Source organism: Azolla caroliniana, unplaced genomic scaffold, assembly GCF_043228905.1.
Source record: "Azolla caroliniana isolate FFs.n. ecotype wild unplaced genomic scaffold, voAzoCaro1.0.p SCAF_7, whole genome shotgun sequence".
In the NCBI taxonomy this organism is placed as follows: domain Eukaryota; kingdom Viridiplantae; phylum Streptophyta; class Polypodiopsida; order Salviniales; family Salviniaceae; genus Azolla; species Azolla caroliniana.
Genome location: NW_028230442.1, coordinates 4,807,162 through 4,832,381, shown reverse-complemented (window position 1 = coordinate 4,832,381; position 25,220 = coordinate 4,807,162). Strand labels below are relative to the sequence as shown.

General features: G+C 44.0%; 1 protein-coding gene across 1 annotated transcript; it reads right to left on the bottom strand.

Annotated features, from left to right (window-relative positions):
- Positions 1 to 20,242: 20,242 nt before the first annotated feature.
- Positions 20,243 to 22,419, bottom strand: LOC147861645 (uncharacterized). Its single transcript, XM_087322782.1, has one exon. The coding sequence runs from the start codon at positions 21,922 to 21,924 to the stop codon at positions 21,019 to 21,021; it is 906 nt and encodes a 301-aa protein (XP_087178908.1). The 5' UTR covers positions 21,925 to 22,419; the 3' UTR covers positions 20,243 to 21,018.
- Between the last annotated feature and the right edge of the window lie 2,801 nt (positions 22,420 to 25,220).

Genomic DNA, 25,220 nt, shown 5'->3' with positions numbered 1-25,220 from the left:
GTGGAGAAGGGATTCGGTTTCCCAGAGGCTACTTAGGCTGCTGCCGTCGTCCGGGTGCGATGTTTGCTGTAACCAGTGGGAGTTCTCCGCTACTCTCCGGATTACGTTGGAAAACGAGCGATCCGCTCTAATTTCCTGCGCTGCTTGCTGGAAAGCCTCGCGTTTCCTTTGCCTTTCGGCAAGGCGTCGAGTTCGATCTGTAACCAGGTCGTGCGTTGATGTAGACATCCATTCGTGCCGTCGTTCGCTGCAAAAACAGGAATCGTGGTCGCCAAAAACTGTGTTAACTCTTCGGGCCGGACAATGGCCTAACACAGGGTGTCTACGGGAGACACTTCACCAAAGGGTGTTACGGCAACCGGATTAGACTTCAACGCTTAATCCGACTTAATCAAGTTACTTATTAGGATCGTCTTCATAACACGCGTAAGATATAACAATTAAGACAGAACGGCAATTGACACAGAGATATAACAACACTTAAGCTTTCATTAATTAACCGCTAACTATTACATTGTATCCAGGCCTTTAAATAGGTTTCCAGTCTGTATTACAAAACGGTGCCATCCGCACCTGTTCGGGATCGGTCCGGATCCGGAACGGCATACCGATTCCGGTCCGTCCGTCCACACTCATAGCTTAATTACAACCACATTCCTACTACTTAATTAGCTCTCCGTTTCCCACTCTGGACTCCTTTGCCGGCCGGTAACACCATGTAGTCGTTGTAGCCGAATCGGCTAACGACGTTCTTTTCTCGGGTGGAGTGTTGGAGTTTCATGATAGGAATATCATGGCAGTCGAACTCACTATCAAGTGAGTGAGTCGATTCGTTGTCGTTCGGATCTTCTTACTCTGGCATTTTGGCCTTCCCTTTGTCCATCTTCGAACTCGGCTGAGATGTGCTTTGGTCGCTTGGAGGCTCATGTGGTCCGCTCAATCTAGTTGAGATCGAACTCTCCTCGAGTATTGGTCATCATTAACCTTTCTGTCATCAAGGTTGACCGGAAATGGCTCGGGTGGAGTCGGCTCAGGTTCATACCAAGATGTCGATTTGTTCCCGACATATGTGAACCTTCTGAGTAGAGGGGTTGAAGCATTTGTACCCCATTTTCTCCAATGACTATCGGATGAGGATACATTTCTTAGACTTGGGATCTAGCTTTTGCGCTTTTCGTCAGGAATGTGCACGAATGCAATTGTGCCGAATATCCTTACATGGGATAGATCCAGCTTCTTTCCATAGTACTTCTCGTGAGGTGTGCCATTGTGCACTCCTGATGTTGTGCACCGGTCCATGAGGTAGATGGATGTGTGTGCCGCTTTTGCCCAATACGATTTAGGCAAGTTCTTTTCGTTCATCATTGCCCTTACCACCTCCAATATGTGCCAACTTTTCCTTTCGGCTACTCCATTCTGTTGACTCAATGTGTGTCAGCAGGAAAACTATTATGAAACGGGTCCCTTCGGATGGGAAGAGAAGAGTTGAGTTGATGAGAAACTCGGCCGAGGCCAAAACCGAAATCATGTAGACAGCCAACTCGGAAGACTATACTTGTAAATAGTCTAAATATGCCCTTATGGGCTACACTTGTAAATAACCCAAAAGGTGTACTAGTATAAGTACTTAGGCCAATCATAATGTTACGATGATGATGATGATGATGATGATGATGATGATGATGAGTTATTGTTAAAAAGGTGACTTAGAAGGTCGTTGCCTCTAAAACTGTGTAATAGTAAGTGAGTGAGAGTGAGAGCGTGTGTAACTCTGTAGCCTTATGTTGACGAAGTTGAATCTCGAGGTCATTGCCTCGGAGCTTCTAGTTGTACTCCTCCTTTTAGCATAGTGATTCTGTTTCTCGGGTTTTGTGGAACCCCCGTGGTTTTTCCCATTTTGGGTTTCCACGTTAAAATCGTGTGTTTTTGTCTCTTGTGTTATTTCTATTTTCGTACTCTGTCTGAGTGCATTCTATTTTACGTTCCTTGCACCCAAACATCCGAACAAGAAACCGGTTGTGGCCGGTCACAATTCTCGACAAAAACTCCCGCCGAATTCCTTCTTGTCGAAGGTATGTTATGAAGGCGTCGAAGAAGTACTCTTTGCCTACGTTTGATTGAAGGCAACCAACATGTCGACCGACTGCCTATTGACTTCGTTTTTTAATTTCTAGAAGTGTGAGAATACTTCACTCTTTTGCCGCATAGGATAAATCTAGGTGTGTCTAGAGAAGTTGTCGATGAATGTGATGTTGTCGTGGAAATCCATGGCTTGCGAGTCAGCTCGGGCAGGGCCGTCGAGGTCTCGAACCAAGGAGAAACGGTGATGGGAGAACCAAGTTTCTTCAGTATCTATCACTCCGGCTAAGACACCGACAAGTCGTCCTTCTCAACCGTGCCGGATGCAACCGGTCGAGAGAGAGACACACACAAGCACGCACACACACTCACACTCACACATCGTATACAGAAACTGGAAAAGGGAGAAACATTCAACATAGAGAGACACTTAATGCACAACTGAGAGTATATACATGATCAATTGATTACATCTCTGGCTTCAAGCCGGACCAAACGGACTAGATATAATGAATATCTGCAAGCAAGCCACTAGTCGGGGAGCTCTTGGGGTCGCCACCGGAAGTGGAGGTCTTGCGTAGAAGACATAGTAGAAACCAGAACCCTTAGAGCATACAAGCTCGAGAGACCTCAGACCCTACACACCAAAACAAAACCCCAAACCTTGACAAAACGAGGAACAAAAAAAAAACCATGTGATCGGGAACCCCTTTACAGGAGACCCTCCCCTCCTTTTATAGCCGGAGGGAAGTACGTTACAAGTCGGTCAAATATTCCTATTTTCTGAGGAGATATTTGCCTTGATACCCGGAGTAGTGATAGGAGAAGTACATTTAAACCCCCCATACTTTCGCACTCTCCCACTACCCTATATGTGAGTGTGGGATGCTTAATGAAGAGGTTGAGGGAAAGTGGTTTGAGTTTGAGTTGATGGCTCTTGGTAGCCTTGTGGTCTGGTCACACCTAGGACATTATGCTTTCTTCTAGTAATCTAATAGGTAGCATGTAGGGTTCAGATATCTTATTCTATTAGACAAGCTACATCTCAAGACGTTTGTGGCATTGATCCAACAATGTCCATATCACCTAAATCTCACTATGTAGTACATGCAAAAGGAAGATCTTGATGAGATTCTTTATGTTAGATTCATTAAGCCAATCAAGAATACAAATATGACAATTGTGGTATTCTCCAAGATGAGTGGAAAACTCGCAATATGCCTCCAACTTGTCAAGTTCTCTAACCTTCATGGATTCCATTTTGAAAATTGTGTTCAGACATGAAACGTACAACTTCTTGGCAAGGTTCAACAATTGCAATGAGATCTATATGGCTCTAATTGACCTAATGAAGAAAGACGTTCATCAAAGAATGGAGTGTATTATGTTGAGAATCAAACTCAACGTCCTAGTGTGGGAACACATCTTACGAATAACCAAGTGTGTGAACATCCCACCAGTTTGTATCATAACTAATATGTCATAGAAGTTAAGTCCTATGACCAATAGACAATTAAGTTTCCACCTCCTTCCCAAGAGGTGGTTGTATTGAGAGAACATAGAGAGAAGGTGATTACATAAGCACATTCTCTTCTTCTATGTAAGTTGTTGGTTGTTTATTCTCTTGTTAATACAATTTCATTATTTTTCCGTGGGAAGGAGGTGGTTGTATTGGGAGAACATAGAGAGAAGGTGACTACATAAGCACCTTCTCTTCTTCTTTGTAAGTTGTTGGTTGTTTATTCTCTTGTTAATACAATTTCATTATTTTTCCGTATACACAGTGTTCTCTCTCTCTCTCTCTCTCTGTTTATTATTATTATTATTATTATTGTAATTAACTTACCCTAGTGGTAAGTCGATAACACTACAAGCACTTGTGTCTTGGGTTCGAAACCCAATTTCCTCACCTCTCTATTATATACTTCATATATATCTCTATTTCACTAGATGCCACTATGGAATGTAGGGGTTGAACCCATGACCACCTGGTCTCCATTGGGCAACTGAGCTACATCCATCCATCTCTCTCTCTCTCTCTCTCTCTCTCTCTCTCCCTAAATAATGCGCGCCCGCGCGCGTGCACGCACACACACACACACACACACAACTCTTCTGTTGCACAAAATCACACCTGATTCTTTACATGGCATCAGAGTTCTTGGCAGCTTGATCCAAGCCCATCCGCGTGTAGTGTGCCTAATCCAACGTTCACGAAGAACTGGCTGATCGTTGTAGCAACAACCTACACATTTTGTATCACAGAGAAGAAGAAGAAAACGTGCTCCAAACAAATTGATTATCATGAATACTCAGATGGAAAGCGCTCTTCTTACCGAGAAACTTGATAGAAACAACTTTGCATCTTGGGAATACGGGATGCACCAATACCTTGTCAGCCAAGGCTATTGGGGTTACATCGAAGGAGCTCAAGAAAATCAACCCAACCCGACACATGCCGATCACCCAACTTGGGAGCAAGTGGCGAGTCGCGTGCTGTACCGCCTTGCATCATCTGTTCATGATCACATGCTTGGCTACATCCGAGAGGCCAAAATGCCAAAAGAGTCGTGGACAATACAACTACATGAAAACTTCAACTCCGTCAAGAGTTAAACAATATTCAAGAGAGGGATATGACAATCGACAACTACACCTTGAAGGTCAAGGAGTTATGCGGCTCCCTCGGGTAGATCAATGTCAACATTGATGACGATGAAATGGTGCAGATATGCCTCGGCGGCCTAGCACCTCAATTCAGTGCAATAAGATTGGTTGTCCTCGCAAGCAAGAATCCTCCCGCCTTCTTCAATCTCTAGTCGATGGTGTCATGATATGGCGAGACGCGAACCCATGACCTTATGTTAGATGGGTCGAGCTCTTGACCATTATACCATCTATTGTAACATGTAAGATATTATTTTCATTTAAGTTTTATTAGAGGAAATTAACGTATATTCCAGATTTCTCTAAAACATTCTAGAAGCTTCAAGATTACTCCTAAGAACACTATAAAAGAAGGCACTAGGCATTATTTTGAACCAAATTGGTTCAACGCTAGTCTTAAGCCTCATAGTCCTTTTGTACTTACTCTTCACATAATATATCCTATGTTATCATCATCTCTCTCTCTTTCTCGTCCTCGTTATCTCTCTCTCTCCTCTTCTCTCTTCCTCTCTCAGGAGTCTTACGCAGTCCCGTCCTCTTGGTACTAATAGTACTTCCCTTTTCCAGTACTAATTCTCTCTATGTTTTAGTACTATTCCTAACAATTTGAACCAATTTCCGCTCAAGTCTACTTGTCGTTTTTCCTCATCCTCCTACCCTTTTTCCTATACTATGGCTACTGTTAGCGCCCAAGAATATCAATCCGTTTTCTCCGAGCTACAGTGTCTAAAAGAAAAATTTGTTGCCTTGGAACAAGAAAACCAACGGTTGATAGGGGATCTGCATCAAATCTCTCTCAAAAAACAACAAACGCAGCAACAACATGGGGAGTTAGCGTTACGGGTACAACAACTCGAAGCAGCGTTGCAACAACAAGGATCAAGTCCCCAAGGATTTCATAAAGAGCCCAAGATTGGACTTCCTGTGAAATTTGATGGAACACGATCACAATTCAGGGGATTCCTTAATCAGGTACGCTTAGTCATCCAAATGCATCCTTCCCGATACCCACTAATGCATCCTGAGTCGGCCTAATAAGCACGTTGCTAAGCGGCTCAGCCTTGGCATGGTTCGCTCCGCTTCTAGAAAAACAATCCCCCTTGCTTAATAACTTTGAAGACTTTATTAGTGAGTTTAAAGCTTGCTTTGGAGATACTGACAGCATCCGGACGACGATCAACAAAATCCGACGATTGTGTCAAGGTGATTGTCCAGCCTCTGCCTACGCGGCAGATTTCCGTCTACTCGCCTCAGATATCCCCTAGGATGATCAGGCACTAATGGAGCAATTTCACTACAGCATGCGAAACGATGTCAAAGATTTACTTTTAACCTTCCTCGAAGAACCAAAGTCTCTTACGGAGGCAATCAGTCGAGCGGTCCGATGCGACAACCACCTTTTCGAATGGCGTTCGGAACGTCAATTACAAATACCACGCTCTAGGCCGGAGCCCACTTACGCCTCAGTCGCGGCTAAACCGTTTGCACGCGACGTACCTCAAGCAAATACTCCGACACCGATGGAGATCGACACCATGCGTCGACGTGGCCCGTTATCGGAAGAAGAAAAACAACAATGACATGCAAATCGATTATGTCTTTATTGCGGTGGACCAGGGCATATCGCAATCAATTGTCCCCATAGGCCAAGAAGACAGGTAAATCAAATCGTAACCTGTACTAAACCCGAGTCAATTCTGCTCTTAGGAGTATCTAATAGTATTAATAGTACTAATAGAGTGTCTAATAGTATTAATAGTATTAATAGCCCAAGTATCTCAAACAAATTTGAAATACTTAGTCAATTAGATGAAGAGTTAAATGATTGAGTCCAGCCAAAATAGGAGCCGTTTGGTTGGACAACCCTAGATCTGTACAACCCATTAGTGGTTCCATTCCCTCCAAGCAAGTTAGAAATGTGTTCCTAGCCCAAGTCATGGTTAGTACTAAAAGTACTCCCCTAGTACACGTCCCAGCACTTCTAGATTCCGGAGCTAATTCCTGTTTCATGGATCGAAATTTTGCCCAAGCTTCTAAGATATCCTTAAGAAAACTTCCTTGCCCCACATCTGTAGTAGTCATTGATGGTTGTCCCATTGCTTCCGGGAATATTGTAGAAGAGTCAGAACCCATTCAAGTTGTCCTAGGTGTGTGTAGTATCATTTAATATAATTAGTAGTCCAGAGTATCCCATTGTCCTGGGATTACCTTGGTTTGAATTACATAATCTAGACATAGATTGGAAAACACCCCGGAGCTACCTACCAATCCTCGTGCCGAGGGTCATTTGGAGAGGCTACGCAAGATCCAGATGGATCTCTCTACTCATCTTCGTCATGCTCAACACACACAGAAGACTTATGTGGATCGCCATCGGCTTCCCTCCTCTTTTGCCATCGAAGATCGAGTATGGCTCTTACGTCGTCACATCAAGACTACTTGACCGTGCGAAAAGTTAGATTATCGACGACTCGGTCCTTTTCGTATTACTAGTAAGGTTAATGATGTCACGTTGTCGTGATGTGGCGTGCTCGAGAGTGGGAAAAACCGGCGAAAGGGGGGGGGGGGGGTCAAAATGTGCATGTGCAATGTGTGTGCACACAAAGGCGATTAATTGAGCACATGAAAAAGAAAAGGGAAAGGAAAGGGTGGAAAGGATGCATGGAAGCTCGTGTAAAAAGTAAGAGAGAGGAGAGATAAAAGGTAGAGGGGAGACATGCTATGAATTTATAGAGATAGAATCATATATTATATAAGAGAGGGTTAATGGGCTAGTGGATAATCACATTGACTTCATTTGGGAGGACGTTTTGGGAGGAGGAGACTATCGCCAATTTTCCTTCGAAGCTCTTCATCTTCTTATTCACCATTTCTCTTCATCTCATACCCCTTCATCCCCCCACCGCCACGTGCTCGTCTTCTTCGCGTCGGCACTCGAAGTGCTCGTGAGCCCAAGCTTCGTTGGTTTGACGTTGCTCCGCCCCGTTCGTCATTGCGAGCCCGTGTGCTCGCCGTTCGGGTGGTCGTGGTTCGTTGGGATTGGCATTTTGGTGGTGCTTATGTGTTCATCTTCGCCGTGTTCGGATTTGCTCTTGTCGCTAAGGGCATTTAGTATTTATGTTTTGATTGAGCTTGTGGTTAACTATAAGTTGCCATTGTAATCAAACCCTATTTTATAAAGGGTTCTCTTGCGTTGGAATCAAACACGTATTTATTTCTTTGGCCGATATCATTCGTGTTTCTTTCTTTCCTTCTTTCTTTGTTACTGTCTTCCTTGTACGTTCGGCCGTCTTGTGATGAGGGACCGTTTTGGACTTGCCCATGCACCTCTCCTCCTCATAAAGGCGTACGAGCATTTTGTGCGTGTGTTTGTGTCTTCCTTGTACGTTCGGCCGTCTTGTGACGAGGCACCGTTTCGGGCTTGCCCATGCACCTCTCCTCCTCATAAAGGCGTATGAGCATTTTGTGCGTGTGTTTGTGTCTTCCTTGTACGTTCGGCCGTCTTGTGAAGAGGGACCGTTTCGGGTGTGCCCATGCACCTCTCCTCCTCATAAAGACGTACGAGCATTTGTGTGTGTGTTTGTGTCTTCCTTGTATGTTCGGTCATCTTGTGACGAGGTACCGTTTCGGGCTTGCCCATGCACCTCTCCTCCTCATAAAGGCGTATGAGCATTTCGTGCGTGTGTTTCTGTCTTCCTTGTACGTTCGGTCGTCTCGTGACAAGGGAGTGTCCGGGCTTGCCCATGCACCTCTCCTCCTCATAGAGGCGTACGAGCATTTCGTGCGTGTGTTTTTGTCTTCCTTGTACGTTCGGTCGTCTCATGATGAGGGAGCGTTTCAGGCTTGCCCATGCACCTCTCCTCCTCATAAAGGCGTACGAGCATTTGTGCGTGTGTTTTGTGTCTTCCTCATACGTTCGACGTCTTGTGATGAGGGAGCGTTCGGGAGTGCCCATGCACCTCTCCTCCTCATAAAGACGTACGGGCATTCGTGTTTGTGTTATCGTCCCCTTGTGCGTTCATCTTGCTTGTACCCGTTTGATCACTTGGCTCGTGCGGTGATCTCGAAAGGTCAACGAGTCGTGATCAACGAGAGCCACCGCCTCACAAAACAAAGGGCAACGAGATGGTCGGGAAGTAGTATTGTCATAAAGCAAACCTCGAGTCTTCTCTATCCCTTGAGTACTCCCTAGTCCAAGACCCCCTATGGTTCCGCCCAAGTAACACACGCGGGTGAAGCTTCGCGACAACGTTCTGCCTTGATCTCCCTCCGCATCTTCAGATACATCCGGTTTTCCATAGCTCTCTTCTTGAACCTTATAAAGAAAACACTATTCTGATTATGTTACACCACCACTGCCCCCACTTGAGTTGGAAGCCGGCCCGGAGTATGAAGTTGTTGCCGTCCTCGATTCCAAACTTGTTCACAACAAACTTTATTATTTGGTCGATTGGCTCACCTATAGTCCAAGCAAACGTACTTGGGAACCCGTCGAGCATGTCGCCAATGCTCAAGATCTTCTTGCTGAGTTCCATCGAAAGTATTCGGACAAACCCGGTCCACAATCAACGTTGACTCATTCCACTCGTCGTTTTAAGGGGAAGATAGTGTCACATATATGGCAAGACTCGAACCCATGACCTTATGTTATATGGGTCGAGCTCTTGACCATTATACCATCTATTGTAATACGTAGGATATTATTTTCATTTAAGTTTTATTATAGGAAATTAATGTATATTCCAGATTTCTCTGGAACATTCTAGAAGCTTCAGGATTACTCCTGAGAACACTATAAAAGAAGGCACTAGGCATTAGTTTGAACCAAATTGGTTCAACGCCAGTCTTAAGCCTCATAGTCCTTTTGTACTTACTCTTCACATAATATATCCTCTGTTATCATCATCTCTCTCTCCCTCTCTCGTCATCGCTATCTCTCTCTCTCTCTCCTCTTCTCTCTTCCTCTCTCGGGAGTCTTACACAGTCCCATCCTCTTAGTACTAATAGTACTTCCCTTTTCCAGTACTAATTCTCTCTCTATTTTGTTGGGATTACGGTCCCTCCGGATGGGATGGTCGGATGTCCGGAGATGAATGACGGCAAGCCCGGTTGCGGTTACGGAACCGGAGGATGAAGACCTCGTTTACGGAGCCAGATGACGAATGTACCTGGAGAGAGATCCGGATGCGGGGACATATTTGTGAATATGTTTGCCAAGGGCCCTTGAGGCTATATTTGTAAATAGCCCGAAAGTCATATGTGTATAAATATGACTTAGGGCAAACAGTTTTGGTGTTGTTGCTCATTTTTCTGTTTTCCACTTAGAGGGAGCGAAGTGAGAGCAGCCGTGAGAGAGAGAGAGAAAGGAAGAGGTCGACGCCTCTATGTAATACCGCCGCCTGTGGCGAGGACAGCGAGCTCAAGGTCGTCGCCTTGCAGCTCGCCATTGTACATTCCCAGCGTATAGTGATAGTTGGAGTCTTGCACTCCCGTGGTTTTTCCCGTCTAGGGTTTTCCACGTTAAACCCTGTGTATTCGAGTCTCTCTCTGTGTTTTCGATTTTCTGCTGCATTGATTCGCACTTCCTCGGTTGTGGCCGAGAGGTGAAGGTTAATTGAAAGCGTCAATTTCTAACAATCTGGTATCAGAGCGACTGCAGTACAGAAAATGGAAGGCGGCAGCAGCGGGCAGCCGGGGATGATAGTGCTGAATGCGCAGAACTACACCGACTGGAAGATAAAGATGGAGGATCTGCTCATTGTTCGGGACCTGTATGAACCGATCGACAGGTCGGAAATACCCAAGGGGGTACTTGAGACGGAATGGAGGCTTCTGAACCGGAAAGCCGTTGCAACCATTCGGCAATACGTCGACGTGAGCGTTCTACAACATGTGGCGAACGACACCAACGCATATGAGATGTGGCAGAAGCTGTCGGGCCTCTACGAGAGGAAGAATGCGTTGAACCGGACCTCCCTGATGAGGAAGATAGTGAACCTCAAGTACCGGGACGGCGAGAGTATGGTGGAACACGTAAGCACGTTCATGGGATTCGTGAACCAGCTTGCGGCGATCAAGTTCCCGTTGGAGGATGCAATGCAAGCCATCATACTGATGTGTACATTGCCGGAAAGCTGGGAGAACTTGGTGGTGACTCTCAGCACCTCCTGCACCGAAGAAAACTTGTCCCTACAAACGGTAAAGACAAGCATTTTGAACGAAGAAGCGCGTCGAAGAGATAAAGAACCAGCCTCCGATCCGAAGATGCTGCTTGCCGAATCGGATCGGGGAAGACAACGGAACCGGAGTCCGCAAAGACGGGAGAAGTCGGGGACCCGGTCGCAGTCAAGAGGAAGGCCCACATGCTTCCACTGTGGGAAGCCGGGGCACTTCCGAAAGAATTGTCGGCATTACCGAAAAGACAACGGAGCCGACGACACCGATTCGAAGAAGTCTTCGGAACGGAACGGTGCTTATCGGGGAGCCACGGACCGGAATGGTTCGGATCGGCGAGGGCAGGACCGGAAAGGAACAACGGCACTCGCGGCAAGTGAAGAGGAGATCATGCTCATCACCGAAGAAGGTGAACTAAACATTGCCGGCGATGAGACTACCTGGGTGGTCGATTCCGGAGCGTCGTTCCACCTGACCCCGGAAAGAAGATACTTCTCATCCTACACATCCGGTGAGCATGGCTGTGTTCGGATGGGAAATGAAGGTACGTGCCGGATTGCCGGCATAGGAGACGTGTGGTTGACAACCTCGACCGGATGCAAAATGTTGTTGAAGGATGTCCGACACGTTCCGGAGGTTCGATTGAACCTGATTTCGGCCGGGAGGCTAGACGATGAAGGCTATGCAGGTAGCATCCGGAACGGCGTAATGAAGTTCAGCAAGGGGAGCCTAATAGTGGCCCGGGCCCGGAAATTCAACACATTGTACCTTATGAGTGCCTGGTTGTGTCCGGAGGAGTTGAACGTGGCAGCCGACACTGCCGGTGAGCTGTGGCACAAGAGACTGTGCCACATGAGTGAGAAGGGGATGAAGAGGCTTGCAGAAGACAACCTTATTCCAGTGAAGCACGTGCACCTGGAGAAGTGCACCGATTGCCTGGCCGGTAAGCAGAACCGAACCTCCTTCCACTCAAGGCCACCGACGAGACGTAGTGTACCATTGGAGTTGGTACACACTGATGTGTGTCAGGTAGAAACGAAGTCACATGGCGGAGCCCAGTACTTCGTAACATTCATAGATGACCATAGCCGGAAGTTGTGGACGGCACCGCTGAAGACAAAGGACCAAGTATTGTCCGTCTTCAAAGAACTCCACGCGAGAGTGGAAAGAGAATCCGGCAAGAAGCTGAAAGCACTACGAGCGGATAACGGAGGAGAATACCGAGGGCAATTTGAGAAGTATTGCCGTTCGATGGGAATCCGGCTCGAGTTTACTGTGCCGAAGACGCCGGAACTGAACGGGCTGGCCGAGAGGATGAACCGGACCATAATGGAGAGGGTCCGGAGCTTGCTAGCTCATGCGAAATTACCCAAGGGATTTTGGGCTGAGGCAATGTCGACGGCGACATATGTGATAAATAGATCACCCTCGGTACCCCTGGATGGAGACACGCCACAGAGAGTGTGGACCGGTAAGGAAGTGTCCTACCGGCATCTGAAGGTGTTCGAGTGTCTCGCATACGTGCATGTGGCAAAGGACCGGAGAGGAAAGTTAGATCCAAAGACCCGGCCATGCATATTCCTCGGTTACGGCGACGACGAGTTCGGCTACCGAGTATGGGACCCGGTCAACAAGAAGATATTCAGGAGTCGTGATATCATCTTCATGGAGGACAAAACACTCGCCGACTGGGAGTCGGAGAAGAAGATGAAGAGCTCCAAGTCGACCGGTGAGGATCAACTCTATGAGGAGCAGTCCCGACCGGCAAGGGACCGGTTAGCACTTGAGGATCCGGCCGAAGACGATGTAGAAACAGAACCGGCTGAGGAAGATGAAACTGATACCGGAACCGGCCCCGATCCCGAAATGGATTCGGATGAAGAGGAAACGGAGGAGCCGGTTACCGAAGCTCCGGAACGGAGATATCCTCTAAGAGAGAGAAGGGCCCCCCGGAGATTTCCGGAACCAGAGCATGTGCTGCTAACCGACGAGGGGGAGCCGGAGAGTTTTGAAGAAGCAAAGCTTGACACCCATAGCCGCAGGTGGTTAAGTGCCATGCAGGAGGAGATGGATTCCCTGCATGAGAACCACACATATGAACTTGTGGAGTTGCCGAAAGGAAAGCGGGCACTTCGAAACAAGTGGGTGTTCAAGCTGAAACCGGGAGATGCCGGAAACCCCCCGAGATACAAAGCCAGGATCGTGGTGAAGGGGTTCCAGCAGAAGAAGGGCGTCGACTTCGACGAGATATTTGCCCCGGTAGTGAAGATGACCTCCATCCGGACGGTGCTGAGCATAGCGGCAAGCATGGACCTCGAGGTAGAACAGATGGACGTGAAGACGGCATTCCTTCACGGTGACCTCGAAGAAGAGATCTACATGCAGCAACCGGAAGGATTCGAGAAGAAAGGGAAGGAGCACCTGGTGTGCCGGTTGAAGAAGAGCCTTTACGGACTGAAGCAGGCTCCCCGGCAATGGTACCGGAAGTTCGACTCTTTCATGACCGACGAAGGGTACCACAAAACGCAGTCCGATCACTGCGTGTTTGTGAAGAAGTTCGAAGGAGGAGACTGTCTAATACTCCTTCTGTACGTAGACGACATGTTGATCGTCGGACAGGACCAGGTCAAGATACGGATGCTGAAGAAAGCGCTTCACCGAACCTTCTCAATGAAGGACCTGGGTCCGGCGAGGCAAATACTAGGGATGCACATCATCCGGGACCGGAAGAAGAAGCAGTTGTGGCTGTCACAGGAGAAGTACGTGACAAAGGTGCTTCACCGGTTCAACATGTCGGAAGCAAGACCGGTCGGGTCAACCCTCCCGGCAAACTGCAAGCTGTCCAGCAAGCAAAGCCCCAAGACAAAGGCTGAGAAGGAGGACATGATGAAAGTACCACGTGCCTCTACCGTCGGAAGCTTGATGTACGCAATGGTGTGTACAAGACCGGACATAGGATATGCAGTCGGAGTGGTGAGCCGGTACATGAGCAATCCCGGCAAAGAGCATTGGAACGCGGCCAAGTGGATACTCCGATACCTGAAGGGCACGACAAACGTGTGCCTCCGATTCAGCTCCGGTAAGCCCGAACTCGACGGCTTTACCGATTCGGATATGTCGGCTGATGCAGATACTAGCCGGTCCACATCGGGGTATGTGATGACGTATGCAGGGGGAGCTGTTTCATGGCAGTCGAGGCTGCAGAAGACGGTTGCGTTGTCAACCACGGAGGCGGAGTACATGGCGGCTGTTGAAGCCGGCAAGGAAATAATATGGATGAAGGACTTCATTAGAGAGCTCGGTATCCAGCAGGAGGAGTACCGACTCTACTGCGACAGTCAGAGTGCCATCCACCTTGCGAAGAACGCGGCCTATCACTCCCGGACGAAGCACATCCAGCGAAGATATCACTGGATCCGGGAAAGGATAGAAGACAAGGAGTTCGTGCTGACGAAGATCCACACGGACGAGAACGGGTCGGATATGCTGACCAAGGGGCTCACACCCGACAAGCTGGAAGCATGCCGGAAGAGGATCGGATTGGAGAGACATCCCATGCCGAAGTGAAGGGGGAGTTTGTTGGGATTACGGTCCCTCCGGATGGGATGGTCGGATGTCCGGAGATGAATGACGGCAAGCCCGGTTGCGGTTACGGAACCGGAGGATGAAGACCCCGTTTACGGAGCCGGATGACGAATGTACCCGGAGAGAGATCCGGATGCGGGGACATATTTGTGAATATGTTTGCCAAGGGCCCTTGAGGCTATATTTGTAAATAGCCCGAAAGTCATATGTGTATAAATATGACTTAGGGCAAACAGTTTTGGTGTTGTTGCTCATTTTTCTGTTTTCCACTTAGAGGGAGCGAAGTGAGAGCAGCCGTGAGAGAGAGAGAGAAAGGAAGAGGTCGACGCCTCTGTGTAATACCGCCGCCTGTGGCGAGGACAGCGAGCTCAAGGTCGTCGCCTTGCAGCTCGCCATTGTACATTCCCAGCGTATAGTGATAGTTGGAGTTTTGCACTCCCGTGGTTTTTCCCGTCTAGGGTTTTCCACGTTAAACCCTGTGTATTCGAGTCTCTCTCTGTGTTTTCGATTTTCTGCTGCATTGATTCGCGCTTCCTCGGTTGTGGCCGAGAGGTGAAGGTTAATTGAAAGCGTCAATTTCTAACATATTTTAGTACTATTCCTGACAATGGTACTGGTCGAAGAAAATCACATCTAAACAAGAGGCAATACATCAGACGGACAAATGCTCTATATGAGTTCAGACGGAGGAAGAGGGCACAATCATGAAAGAAGAGGCCGATTCAGCCAAGGCCGACACAACCAAGGGCACTCCCATGAGCACAACTTCTACTATCGTCAAGACGTCACAAACACGCGAGGAGGAGCGTCTGGTAGAAGGGGGAGCAATCATGCTGAACCAAGCCAACAAAACAACTTTGTACAATGTGGATACTTTGGAAAATTCAGCCACTACGAGGCAGAGTGTTGGAAGAAGAAAAGTGAGTCGGCTTTCACAAGCCAACGACTCACCAACCACGCCTCAAATTTTGACAACGACGATCATGGCAGAATGTTCGTAAGGCGGCATAGAGAAAATTCGATGACGACATCGTGCTCGACCAGTACCTCCAATTCAGAAAATGTATGGTTTGTCGACTCTGATGCTTCCAATCACATGATGCCTCATGAAGATTGGTTCCAAGAGTTGCGAAAGCCGAACAACCCGGCCATGTGGAAATTGGGGATGACACAATTCACCCCATTTAGCATGTCGGCAATGTCTCATTCAACAAAGAGGGCAAGCAGACCTACATCAAGAATGTCTTACATGTTCCAACTATAACGAAGATTCTGGCCCTAGTTAGCCAGATTGTGGAACAAGGCATGCAAGTTCAGTTCAATCAAGGAGGTTGCTTCATCGATAAGGAAGGCCGAATTATCGCTTGCGGACGAAGAGAAGGCCAAATGTTCATCCTTTACTCTCACGAGATGAAATTGGCAATGTTTGCCAAGGGCCATAAAACCGACACCGGTATAGAGCTCTGGCACAAAAGAATCGACCACATCAATCTCCAGAAGCGCAAAGGAATGCAGTTGAAAGGAGTCATAACTGGATTCCCAACCTTTATTGAGAAGGAGATTGCAGGTGTTTATGAATCCTGTCAGTTTGGCAAACAACATCGGCAACCATTCCGGAAAGAGAGGAATGTAAGCAATGGGATCCTGGATGTAATACATTCATATGTGTGGGGACTATCTCAAACGGCCACATTTGGTGGGTATCGATAATACATCGTCGTGAGGATTTTTGGCAATGGTGAGAAGACCGGGTGGAGCGAGCAAGGTCGGTGGTGTGCAACATGTGCATATGTACATTAGGAAATGTAAATAAAAATAAAAGGAAAAGGGTGCCGATGGAGTTAATAAAAGGGAATAAATGTGATGTGTGCAATGGTCCACATGCTGCCTTACCTATCGATGCTTTACATCACAATATATTCTGTAAAACTAGTTAGGCTTTGACGTAGTAGGTGATATGGAAAACCTAGCTAGGCCTTACCTATCAATGCCTTACGTCGTAACCTATTGGAAAAGATTGTGAATGTTCCCTTAATTTCTTTATCATGAAACATATTAGGTGGATCACCAACATGCTTATTTTGGATTCTCTCTCTCTCTCTCTCTCTCTCTATTTGGACAATATCCTAGGACTACTACCTAATATGTACATTACGGCCTTCTGGCCATGTTCACACTCACCAAACATCTAACAAGACTTAGCCATGGTTTGCCCCAAGCATTTCTCATACACTCTCTAGAATGAGTGTCCATCCTTCTATACCAAGGGCCACCACACATTTTCATTGTTGCTTTAGAAATGCACTCCGCAAATAGTCTCTTTTAACATGTAGTCTATCTCGTGGTCAAAGACCACATGGCATCATATGTCTGTACCTTTATGATCCATGAATTCTTCGAGGAAAATTGCTAAAACTATGGTCATTCGATTCACTTATCCAACTCATCGTGTTTGGGGGTGGCCAAGTTGGTGGCAAAAATGAAGAAGATGGCAACATCGGGGAAGTCATTGTCAGCTCTCACATCTTCCTCTTGAGAGTTTTGTGGTGAGAGATCGTCCACTATCATGTGTTGGGTTCCAAGCATGTGGAGAATAACAAACTTGAATTCCTAAAGGATGAACATCCAACAGGATGTCCACAAGGTAGAGGATAGAAAGGTCTATAGGGAGTGAATTTGTAGACCAACAAAAAATAATGGAGCTTGGTCACACCTAATTGTAACCGCATGAAGTCATCAAAAAAATTGTATGTTTCACAACCGACGACGACATTGAGGATGGAGTTGATGTTTGCATTCAACTTTGGGCAATCTAACACATGCACAAAGTTTTCCATTTTTCTTTGGCACTATTGATTGGGCTAAGCTGTGTGGCAAGGGGTGATATCGGGGTCCCCTTGGGCTTGGGATATGTGGAGAGCTTGACCTTGGCCTTCCTTGATGGAAGGAAACCACCTAATGTGGTCAATCACTCTTAATCTTGGCAATGTGCAACTAAAGTTGACCTAGGAGGAAAGGGTTGGGGCTGGTATTTATGAGTCAAAGCATGATGACCAAGATGAGGAAGGGCCATTTGCCGACATAGATGGTGAGGTTCTTCAAGAATTAGAAGGATTGAACAAAGCGTTCATTACCTTCAAGGTTTATGGTGAGTCATCTTTGGGTGCTTGATGAAATTGATTGTGCATCGTAAAAAATGTGCTTAGGCAATATTTTTGAGCATCAATACAATCAATGGCATGGGCATCAAGAAGATCATATGGTTGTGAGAGTATAAATCATTTGGTTGTATTCCAAAGTTTGTTTGAGGTTCTCTATTTTTTTAGACCATTATGTTTTAGGTTCTCTATTTTAGGGCAAAAAACATAATTCATATTGATCTCAAGTAAATGAATGTTAATCATTAGAAGTTAATTGTTAATTGTTGTTTGCCACATGTTTTGATACTTCATTTAGTTATCTTATCTTCCCCTCATCCATTCATCCTCTCATCTACATACCTTCTCGTTTGATGACAATCAATGGGCTGAAAACTACATGAAGACGGATGTGGTGTAGGCAAGTTTCCAACCCAAACACAAGATAGTTGATCATCTTGTTTGGTTAGCGTGTCTTATTGGAAGAGAGTTAACTTAACGGAAAACCATTGTAAAACTTCATTGTTAGATAACATAACATCATTTGATACATTCTCAAAAGTGGAACTGAAGAGTGGGAAAAGTCGAATATCAACACATGAAAGCAACATAGGGTTGGTTATACGAACAAATAAGATTTAGGTTGAATATAAACAAAAGGGTTTTCTATGAATTATATGAGAAAAATAAGGATTCCCTATATTCATTATGCTTACATCTAATCAACATAGTTACACATCTATCAAACTAAGAGAAAAATGAATAGAGTCCACTAGGGCCCAATAGTCTACATATTTGAAGAAGACTAATGCCCTTCAAAGAGTTTACGTGTACATATAGAAAGCATGGACAATGCCAAGATAGATGTTGATATCTAACTTTAGTGATTTGGTATGTTCTAGAAAATCAAAAGAGAATTACATGATTTTAGGAGGTTTGAAAGCTCTAGAAAAGTCAGAGGAGGAAACAATCATCAACCAAGAGTAGCGAAACTTGAGGGGCCTCAATTTCGCAATCCCTTGACTAATAACATGGGAATCATTTACATCCATGACAAGACACCTATGCCATATGCTAAATGATTTATTTGGCTTTGCATATATACATGTACTAACAAAATAAGAGTTTGAACAAGGTTTGACGTGTCATTGATATCGATGACTAGACACCTATGCCACATCCAAAGTGAATTGCATTTGTATGTTTGTATTGACTACCAAAATGAGTGTTTAGACAAGGTTTCATGTGTCATTTGATATCCACAATACATTTTGAAGATGAGAAATTCAAAGAAACTATGCTTCTCAAGCTTGAGATATATTTTTCGAAGTAACACTTTATATTAAAACTGAAGATGAGCTCAACAGCCACAAAAACATATTAATATATAAAGGTATAAAGCTATGCTTGAAAGAATTCAAAGAAAATTTGAAATTTGTCAATAGAAATATCATACAATGAGAGTGCAAACGTTGCTAATGGAAGACCATGTGGTTACATTATATCCATTTAGTCCATGATCTCCAATAATCTTACCAAATTTAGAAATTGCATGTACTACAAAGTAGCTCTAGAATTAAGACCAAATCCTCAAACGCAAGATGCCTCACAAGCTTTTGATCAACAAGTTACACAATCAATCAAATGGCATGGAATAAAATGGGGAAACATGACAATTTTTAACCTACAATACCTAACTAGTCAAAAAAGACATCACTTCATATACCCCTTAACAAAGATTTGAAAGAAAAAGGAGTATCTATGGAAAACACAATTGAAAGATACATACACACTCTAAAAGCTATTTAGACAAGAGGGGGAAGACACCTTTGGATAGCCTTAGTAATTGGCAACAATTCAATTCCGTTCGGTTTGGGAGTCTTGAACTCAAAAAAAAAATAACTCCAAAACTTTCAAACCTGAACCATTCAAACCAAACCATTCAAGAGATGTACAAACTATTAAGTGGTTCAGCGGCCAGCCACAAATTCACTCTTTGGTTTCGGCTAACAATCATAGTTAACGAATTACATTGACTCAAACTAAAACTAAAACTTATTCGTTAGGGTTAAATGTTAAAAACTCATACAACACATAATAATATTACAGGTTTTTTAAAGTTAGTCCATATATGTTCTTAAAAATGTCCCTCCAAACCTTTAAGACATTAAAGGCTCAAACAGTACACATGAGGCCCCAAGCCGAACCAGACCAAACCAAACTGGTTAACTCCTGAATCGGTTTAAGCCATTATTATGCCACAATTTCGCGATTTCAGTTCTACTCCAAAAGAACCATCGCCAAATTCCTACACTTAAAGTGCTCTACTAAATTAAAGAAACATCTAGGAAGCGAGCTTCACTTCTGTAAAAAGAACAAAACCAAGGATCTCTTAAGCATCCATAAAAACTAAATTAAACACAATTCAGATCAGTTTCGTGAGGATGGTAAGAATGTAGACAGAATTCCAAATTTGGCTCAATGTGATCACAAATTGACAGACATTGTTAAAGATTGGCAAATAACATAATGGCAAGGTATATTGATTGTCGTTTCTTGCTCTCATGGTCACACCCAATAACAATTGTAAACAAGAAGAGTTGAGTATAAACAGAATTTTGATATGGTATTATATTTTGATCTCTGAAGAGAAAAAGATCACAATCCAAGGAACAAATGATAGTATTATGATCAACGAATCGATCTGGATGTCAGATGATGGAGATCCAAAATGTAGTGAAGACAATCCTCTAGAGTAAGTAGTATTGATCCCTCTGAAGAGAAAAAGATCACAATTCAAGGAAGAAATTACAGTACTATGATCTCTGAGTCGATCTGGTTGTCGATGATGGAGAGATCCAAAAATGGTGAAGACAATCCTCTAGCGTAAGTATCAGAAACGATTTTATGTGACAGAGGTGGAGACTGAACGTCTGTCTGTCTGTCTCTCTCCCTCATGTGTTTCAATTTGTTTAAGGTTGCATGCCAGTGCCAAATTTCCGTCTTCTTCAGCTATGGCATATGTTACATACAGCCCGATTTCATGAGAATGATGAGATGCAGACGAAGCCTTTCTGCAAGATCCGAGGATTTGCTGATGTAGGAGATAGAATCTTCGCTATCTCAATCCTTAATCTTGTAAGACTTACCAGAAGTATATATTTCTGATGATGATGAAGAAGAAGAAGAACAGAATGGGGAGGTGAAAAGATATCTCTCAGTCTTTCGCAATTAAGACGAGATTTTCGCCATTATATATTTACTGATGAAGAAGATGGAGATGGAAGTGCTTTTCTTCTGATGACGTGATTTTACTGAGCAAAAGGAAACCCGAGAGAATTTCACTGAGGTATATAGATATGGAAGTTTTTTTGGTTTAGCTTAAAAACAGGATCTGATGATCTTCAGCGATGGTATCAAGAGGAGGTCGCCAAAGCCTTGCGAAGCTTCGATCCAGAATGTGTCGGGTATATGCAGTCTGCATCTCTGCAGAAATCATGACACCCAGGGCACCACCCATGGTTACTGTGTCTGTGTTTGCGTTAACAGAAGAGCAACGAGAAAGATTACTCAGAGGACCTTTAGATGGATCCATGGCTAGGACGCCTCTTGGATTAGATTGAAGCTTCAGCTTTGTCTCTGCAAGAAGCTTCTGCACAAACTCTTTCGAAAATCTCACCTTCTGATCCGCATCAGGATCGTCGGCTTTTGTGTCTAGTTGAGGGGGATATGGCGCATCTTTCGTGTTCGTCTTCTTCGTTTTTGTTTCTGAATTCTTATCAGAGTCATCACCACCATCTTCTTCTGCTTTGGCATTTAAATATAAGCCTGGTGATGATGGAGAAGAAGAAGGGAGCTGTGGCAGTGGAGCCAATTGTTTCATAGAAGCATGAAGACCTGATCTTCGCCTGTGGTTTGTTGATTTCCTTGCTTTTGAAGCAATGGTGGCGATGGCAGAGAGATCAAGTCGAGAAGATCGGTAATCATGATCAAACACTGTTTTTGGCAACAAGAAGTACATCTGCCCGATCTCCATTTCTTCTTCATCTGAGAGATTAGAAGGTAAACTGTTACGATTCGAAATTCCACCGTTGCCATCGCCATGGCTGAAGCTCAAGATGAGATCCTCAGAGTTAACGATGAAATGGTGAGGATAATCTACAGTGAGCTCTCGAGCTTTGACAGGTCTGTGGAACTCTTCGACAAGGCCATTGCTGTGGATGAGCTTGACCACGTGTTTAGAAGGAACGGACCCTAATCCGCAGGTTAGTGTGTTTCCCATAGCTGTTCTTCTTTGTGACAGGTTTCCTGAAGAAAGGGGTTTTGTAGAAACAGATAAATGATGTTTGAGGGAGGATGATGAAGCTAGGGTTAAGGTGTTTTGCAAGCGGGGGAGGTTTTAGGGTATCTGTGAAAAAGCAAAAGGGGGTTAGGGTTTCGAGGAAATGGACGTGCACAGGATTTAGGGTTTTGCTCTGTGAGAGACAGAGACCAGTACAAACCAGATTAGAGTGTAAGGCTATGGATGGGGAGGAATGACAGAGAAGGTATTCTGAAAATTAGGTCATCATCATCATATTCTCTGATATGAATGAAAGAGGAGGAGGTAGAGAGCAGATTAAGGGGGAGGAGTGGGGTTGGAAGCAATCAATCAATCAATCAGATCAGATCAACTCAACTCACGAGTCATGACTGCTACCATTGCTCTTGTCTGACACTCTGAATCGAAGAAGGAAGGGAGGGAAATGGATGAATCATGAAAGGAATGAAAAGCTTTCGTGTGTGGTTGCCTTCTTCTGCTTCTTCTTCTTCTTCTTCTTCTTCTTCTTCTTTTTCTCGCTGCAGAGAGCAGCACTACTTAGCTTAAAAAGAGAGAAGAAGTAGGAAAGAGGACAAAAGACGGAGCTGTCTCTGTCTCTGTCTCTGTCTCTGTCTCTGTCTCTGTCTCTGTCTCTGTCTCTGTCTCTGTCGCTCTCTCTCTCTCTCTCTCTTTCTCTCTTTCTGTCTCTTGTCTTCTGTGTTTTCTGCGTTCTTCTCTGTTCTTTTTAATCTTTCTTCTCTGTCGGCTGTGCTGTCGCCATAGCTTTCAAGCTTCTTCCGTTTTTTCTTAAATGGAATTCGTCTGAGTGGGGGGGGGGGGATGTGGAAAAGGGTCCCAGCATGTTCCGCTTTGACCGGGTCAACAGTCAACGGTCAACGATCGGCTCGGTCAAGGCACGCCCTGTCAGCAGATGTCCACCACCACCACTAACTAATGCACCCTCCAAAAGAAAACATTTATATATATTTTTTATTTTATATATTATTTATTTATAGCAACCACCATTTTCTTTAACCATTCCTTCTTTGCTTCTTTCATACCAGTTTTTTTTCCTCTTTTTTTTTTTTGTTTTTCTCTGTTTTGTTTTTAATTTATTTATTTATTTTAGGGAAAAAATTTATTTTATTTTATTTTGGACATAGGGGCAGTTTGGTAAATTTGGAACTTCCAGGGGCATTCTGATAAATAGACGAACTTCCGGGGGTATCCTCATACTTTTCCCTTTATTTTATTATCATCATCATCTAACGAAGAACCAACCAAATGGAGAAGACCTATCCTTATAGCTATGGCTTCTCTCACTCTCACTCTCTACTTAGTCTCCCACCACCTCACCCACGAGTTCTTCTATATGTATGTAATTCTTTCCTCGCCATGCCCCCCGATGTTCCCTTCCATGGTTCTTCACTATTTCTTCGTTTTTTTTGTCCTGGAGATGTTGAGTCACTAAGTTGGTTAATGAGCCATGTTGTTGACGAGTCATGTGCGCTTTATTCCGCCCCGAGTCTGGGAAGTTTGTATTCTTTTTTGTTTTTTGTTTTATAAGTTCATGTATGAGTTTAAAAAAGTCCGTGAGTTAGCTTGTCACTAAGACGGAGTTCATCGGCCCCTTCGACTGACTGACTTAGATTGTGACTTGAGTGCTTTAATAGCCCCCTCCCCCTATTTAATTGAATTATTGCCTTATAGGTTTTTAGAGTTACTATTAAGTTGCTATAGATTTGAATATAATTTCCAATCCCGTGTGGTATATTTTATACAGAAATATGTCATTCATTGTCGGTTTAGTTCTTGCCAACCGGCATATATCCTTGGACATATGTACATATGTATATCGAAACAAACATTGCATATATCCTCGGCCTTTTGCTATGTTTCTTAAGCTAAAATCCAAGTATCCAATTATAGAGATGTAATTACTTGTTTGCAACTAAAAGGTTATTGCTATCACCAACACAAATGATGGATACATCAAGGACATCTACCAAACATTATCCCTTTTTATATATGCTCTTTAAAGTTTAGCTTTATAAAAAAAGTATTTGGCTTCTTGCAACGGTAGAGTAAAATATAATCATCATGTTGAAAGCCGAAATTTGTGTATAACATCATAACACAGATATGTTCAAGAAAGCTATTTATATTTATGTATACATCAAATAAAGATCAAGAAAACATAAATGAACGATGTTGGCAACTCTTCAAACAGTTTCATAACCACGTATTCCAACAGAAAAGTTATATTTTCCACTTGACGTGTAAATATTGTACTAACGATAGCCAAATTTGCTCATTATTTATTCAAATTAATTGATGCGATGAATAGCTAAATTCAAAATTAATTAAAGCAAATCATTGTGGTTACAACACGAGTTAAACTATTGAAATAAATGCATATTACACGATATACTATATGTAATCCAAATTAGCACAACCATTTTGACTTAAAATCCGATCACTTCTATTAAAGACGATTAATATAAGGTCTCATATATAAGTCATGCTGGCCCTATTAAAATTCAAACATTAGGTCATGTGTCATGAGTCATGTTTATCATGGTTGTCAATAAATCATAATCTTCTCATCTGATCTTGAATAATTAAATAATTCCCTTACTAGTTCTAGTATGATTTGATGCCTTGGGTTCTCTCGAGGTGAAATGTATGTATATAGTATGGAAGAAATGATTTCCTCCCCTAAAATAACTTTTGAAACTTTGAACTTGTTAGCTCAACAATTTTTAATGAAAACATTTTTCTTTGGATGAGTTTGAACATTCAAAATTGAAGGAGGTGTGGGGGGGGGTCTTAACGAAATGTTTGCTTGAGTCGAGTTGTGTTCGCAACGACCACCCATTTCATCCTAATCCCAACATTTTTCCATTGATTCCCTACACCAACAACTTTGTTAAGACACAATAAGTGCAGCCAATTGGTGCTTATTTATAATTGGATTACCAAATGTTTTAATTATATGTACATTGAATGGTTGAGTGTCTTAATGATTCCTACACTACTAAACACTACCGTGTATTTCTTGTGTCCTTTCTTATACATGAGTTGCACACTAAACAACTCCTTGACGCTACTATGCTTTGGTAGGTCATGATGTCCGCCTTCAACAAAGGGACACATTTTAGCATCATTCTTGTGTGTTCACATCCCATGGGGGTTTGGCGAATGACATCATGTTCGAGGAAAATGGCATCATTCAATTTTGAAATGTCAGTTGGATTGAATTCAACCATGGAGAATAT

Bases quoted from the DNA above. Each gene is read 5' to 3' on its own strand.
- LOC147861645 (XM_087322782.1), bottom strand. From the start codon at position 21,924: ATGGGAAACACACTAACCTGCGGATTAGGGTCCGTTCCTTCTAAACAC.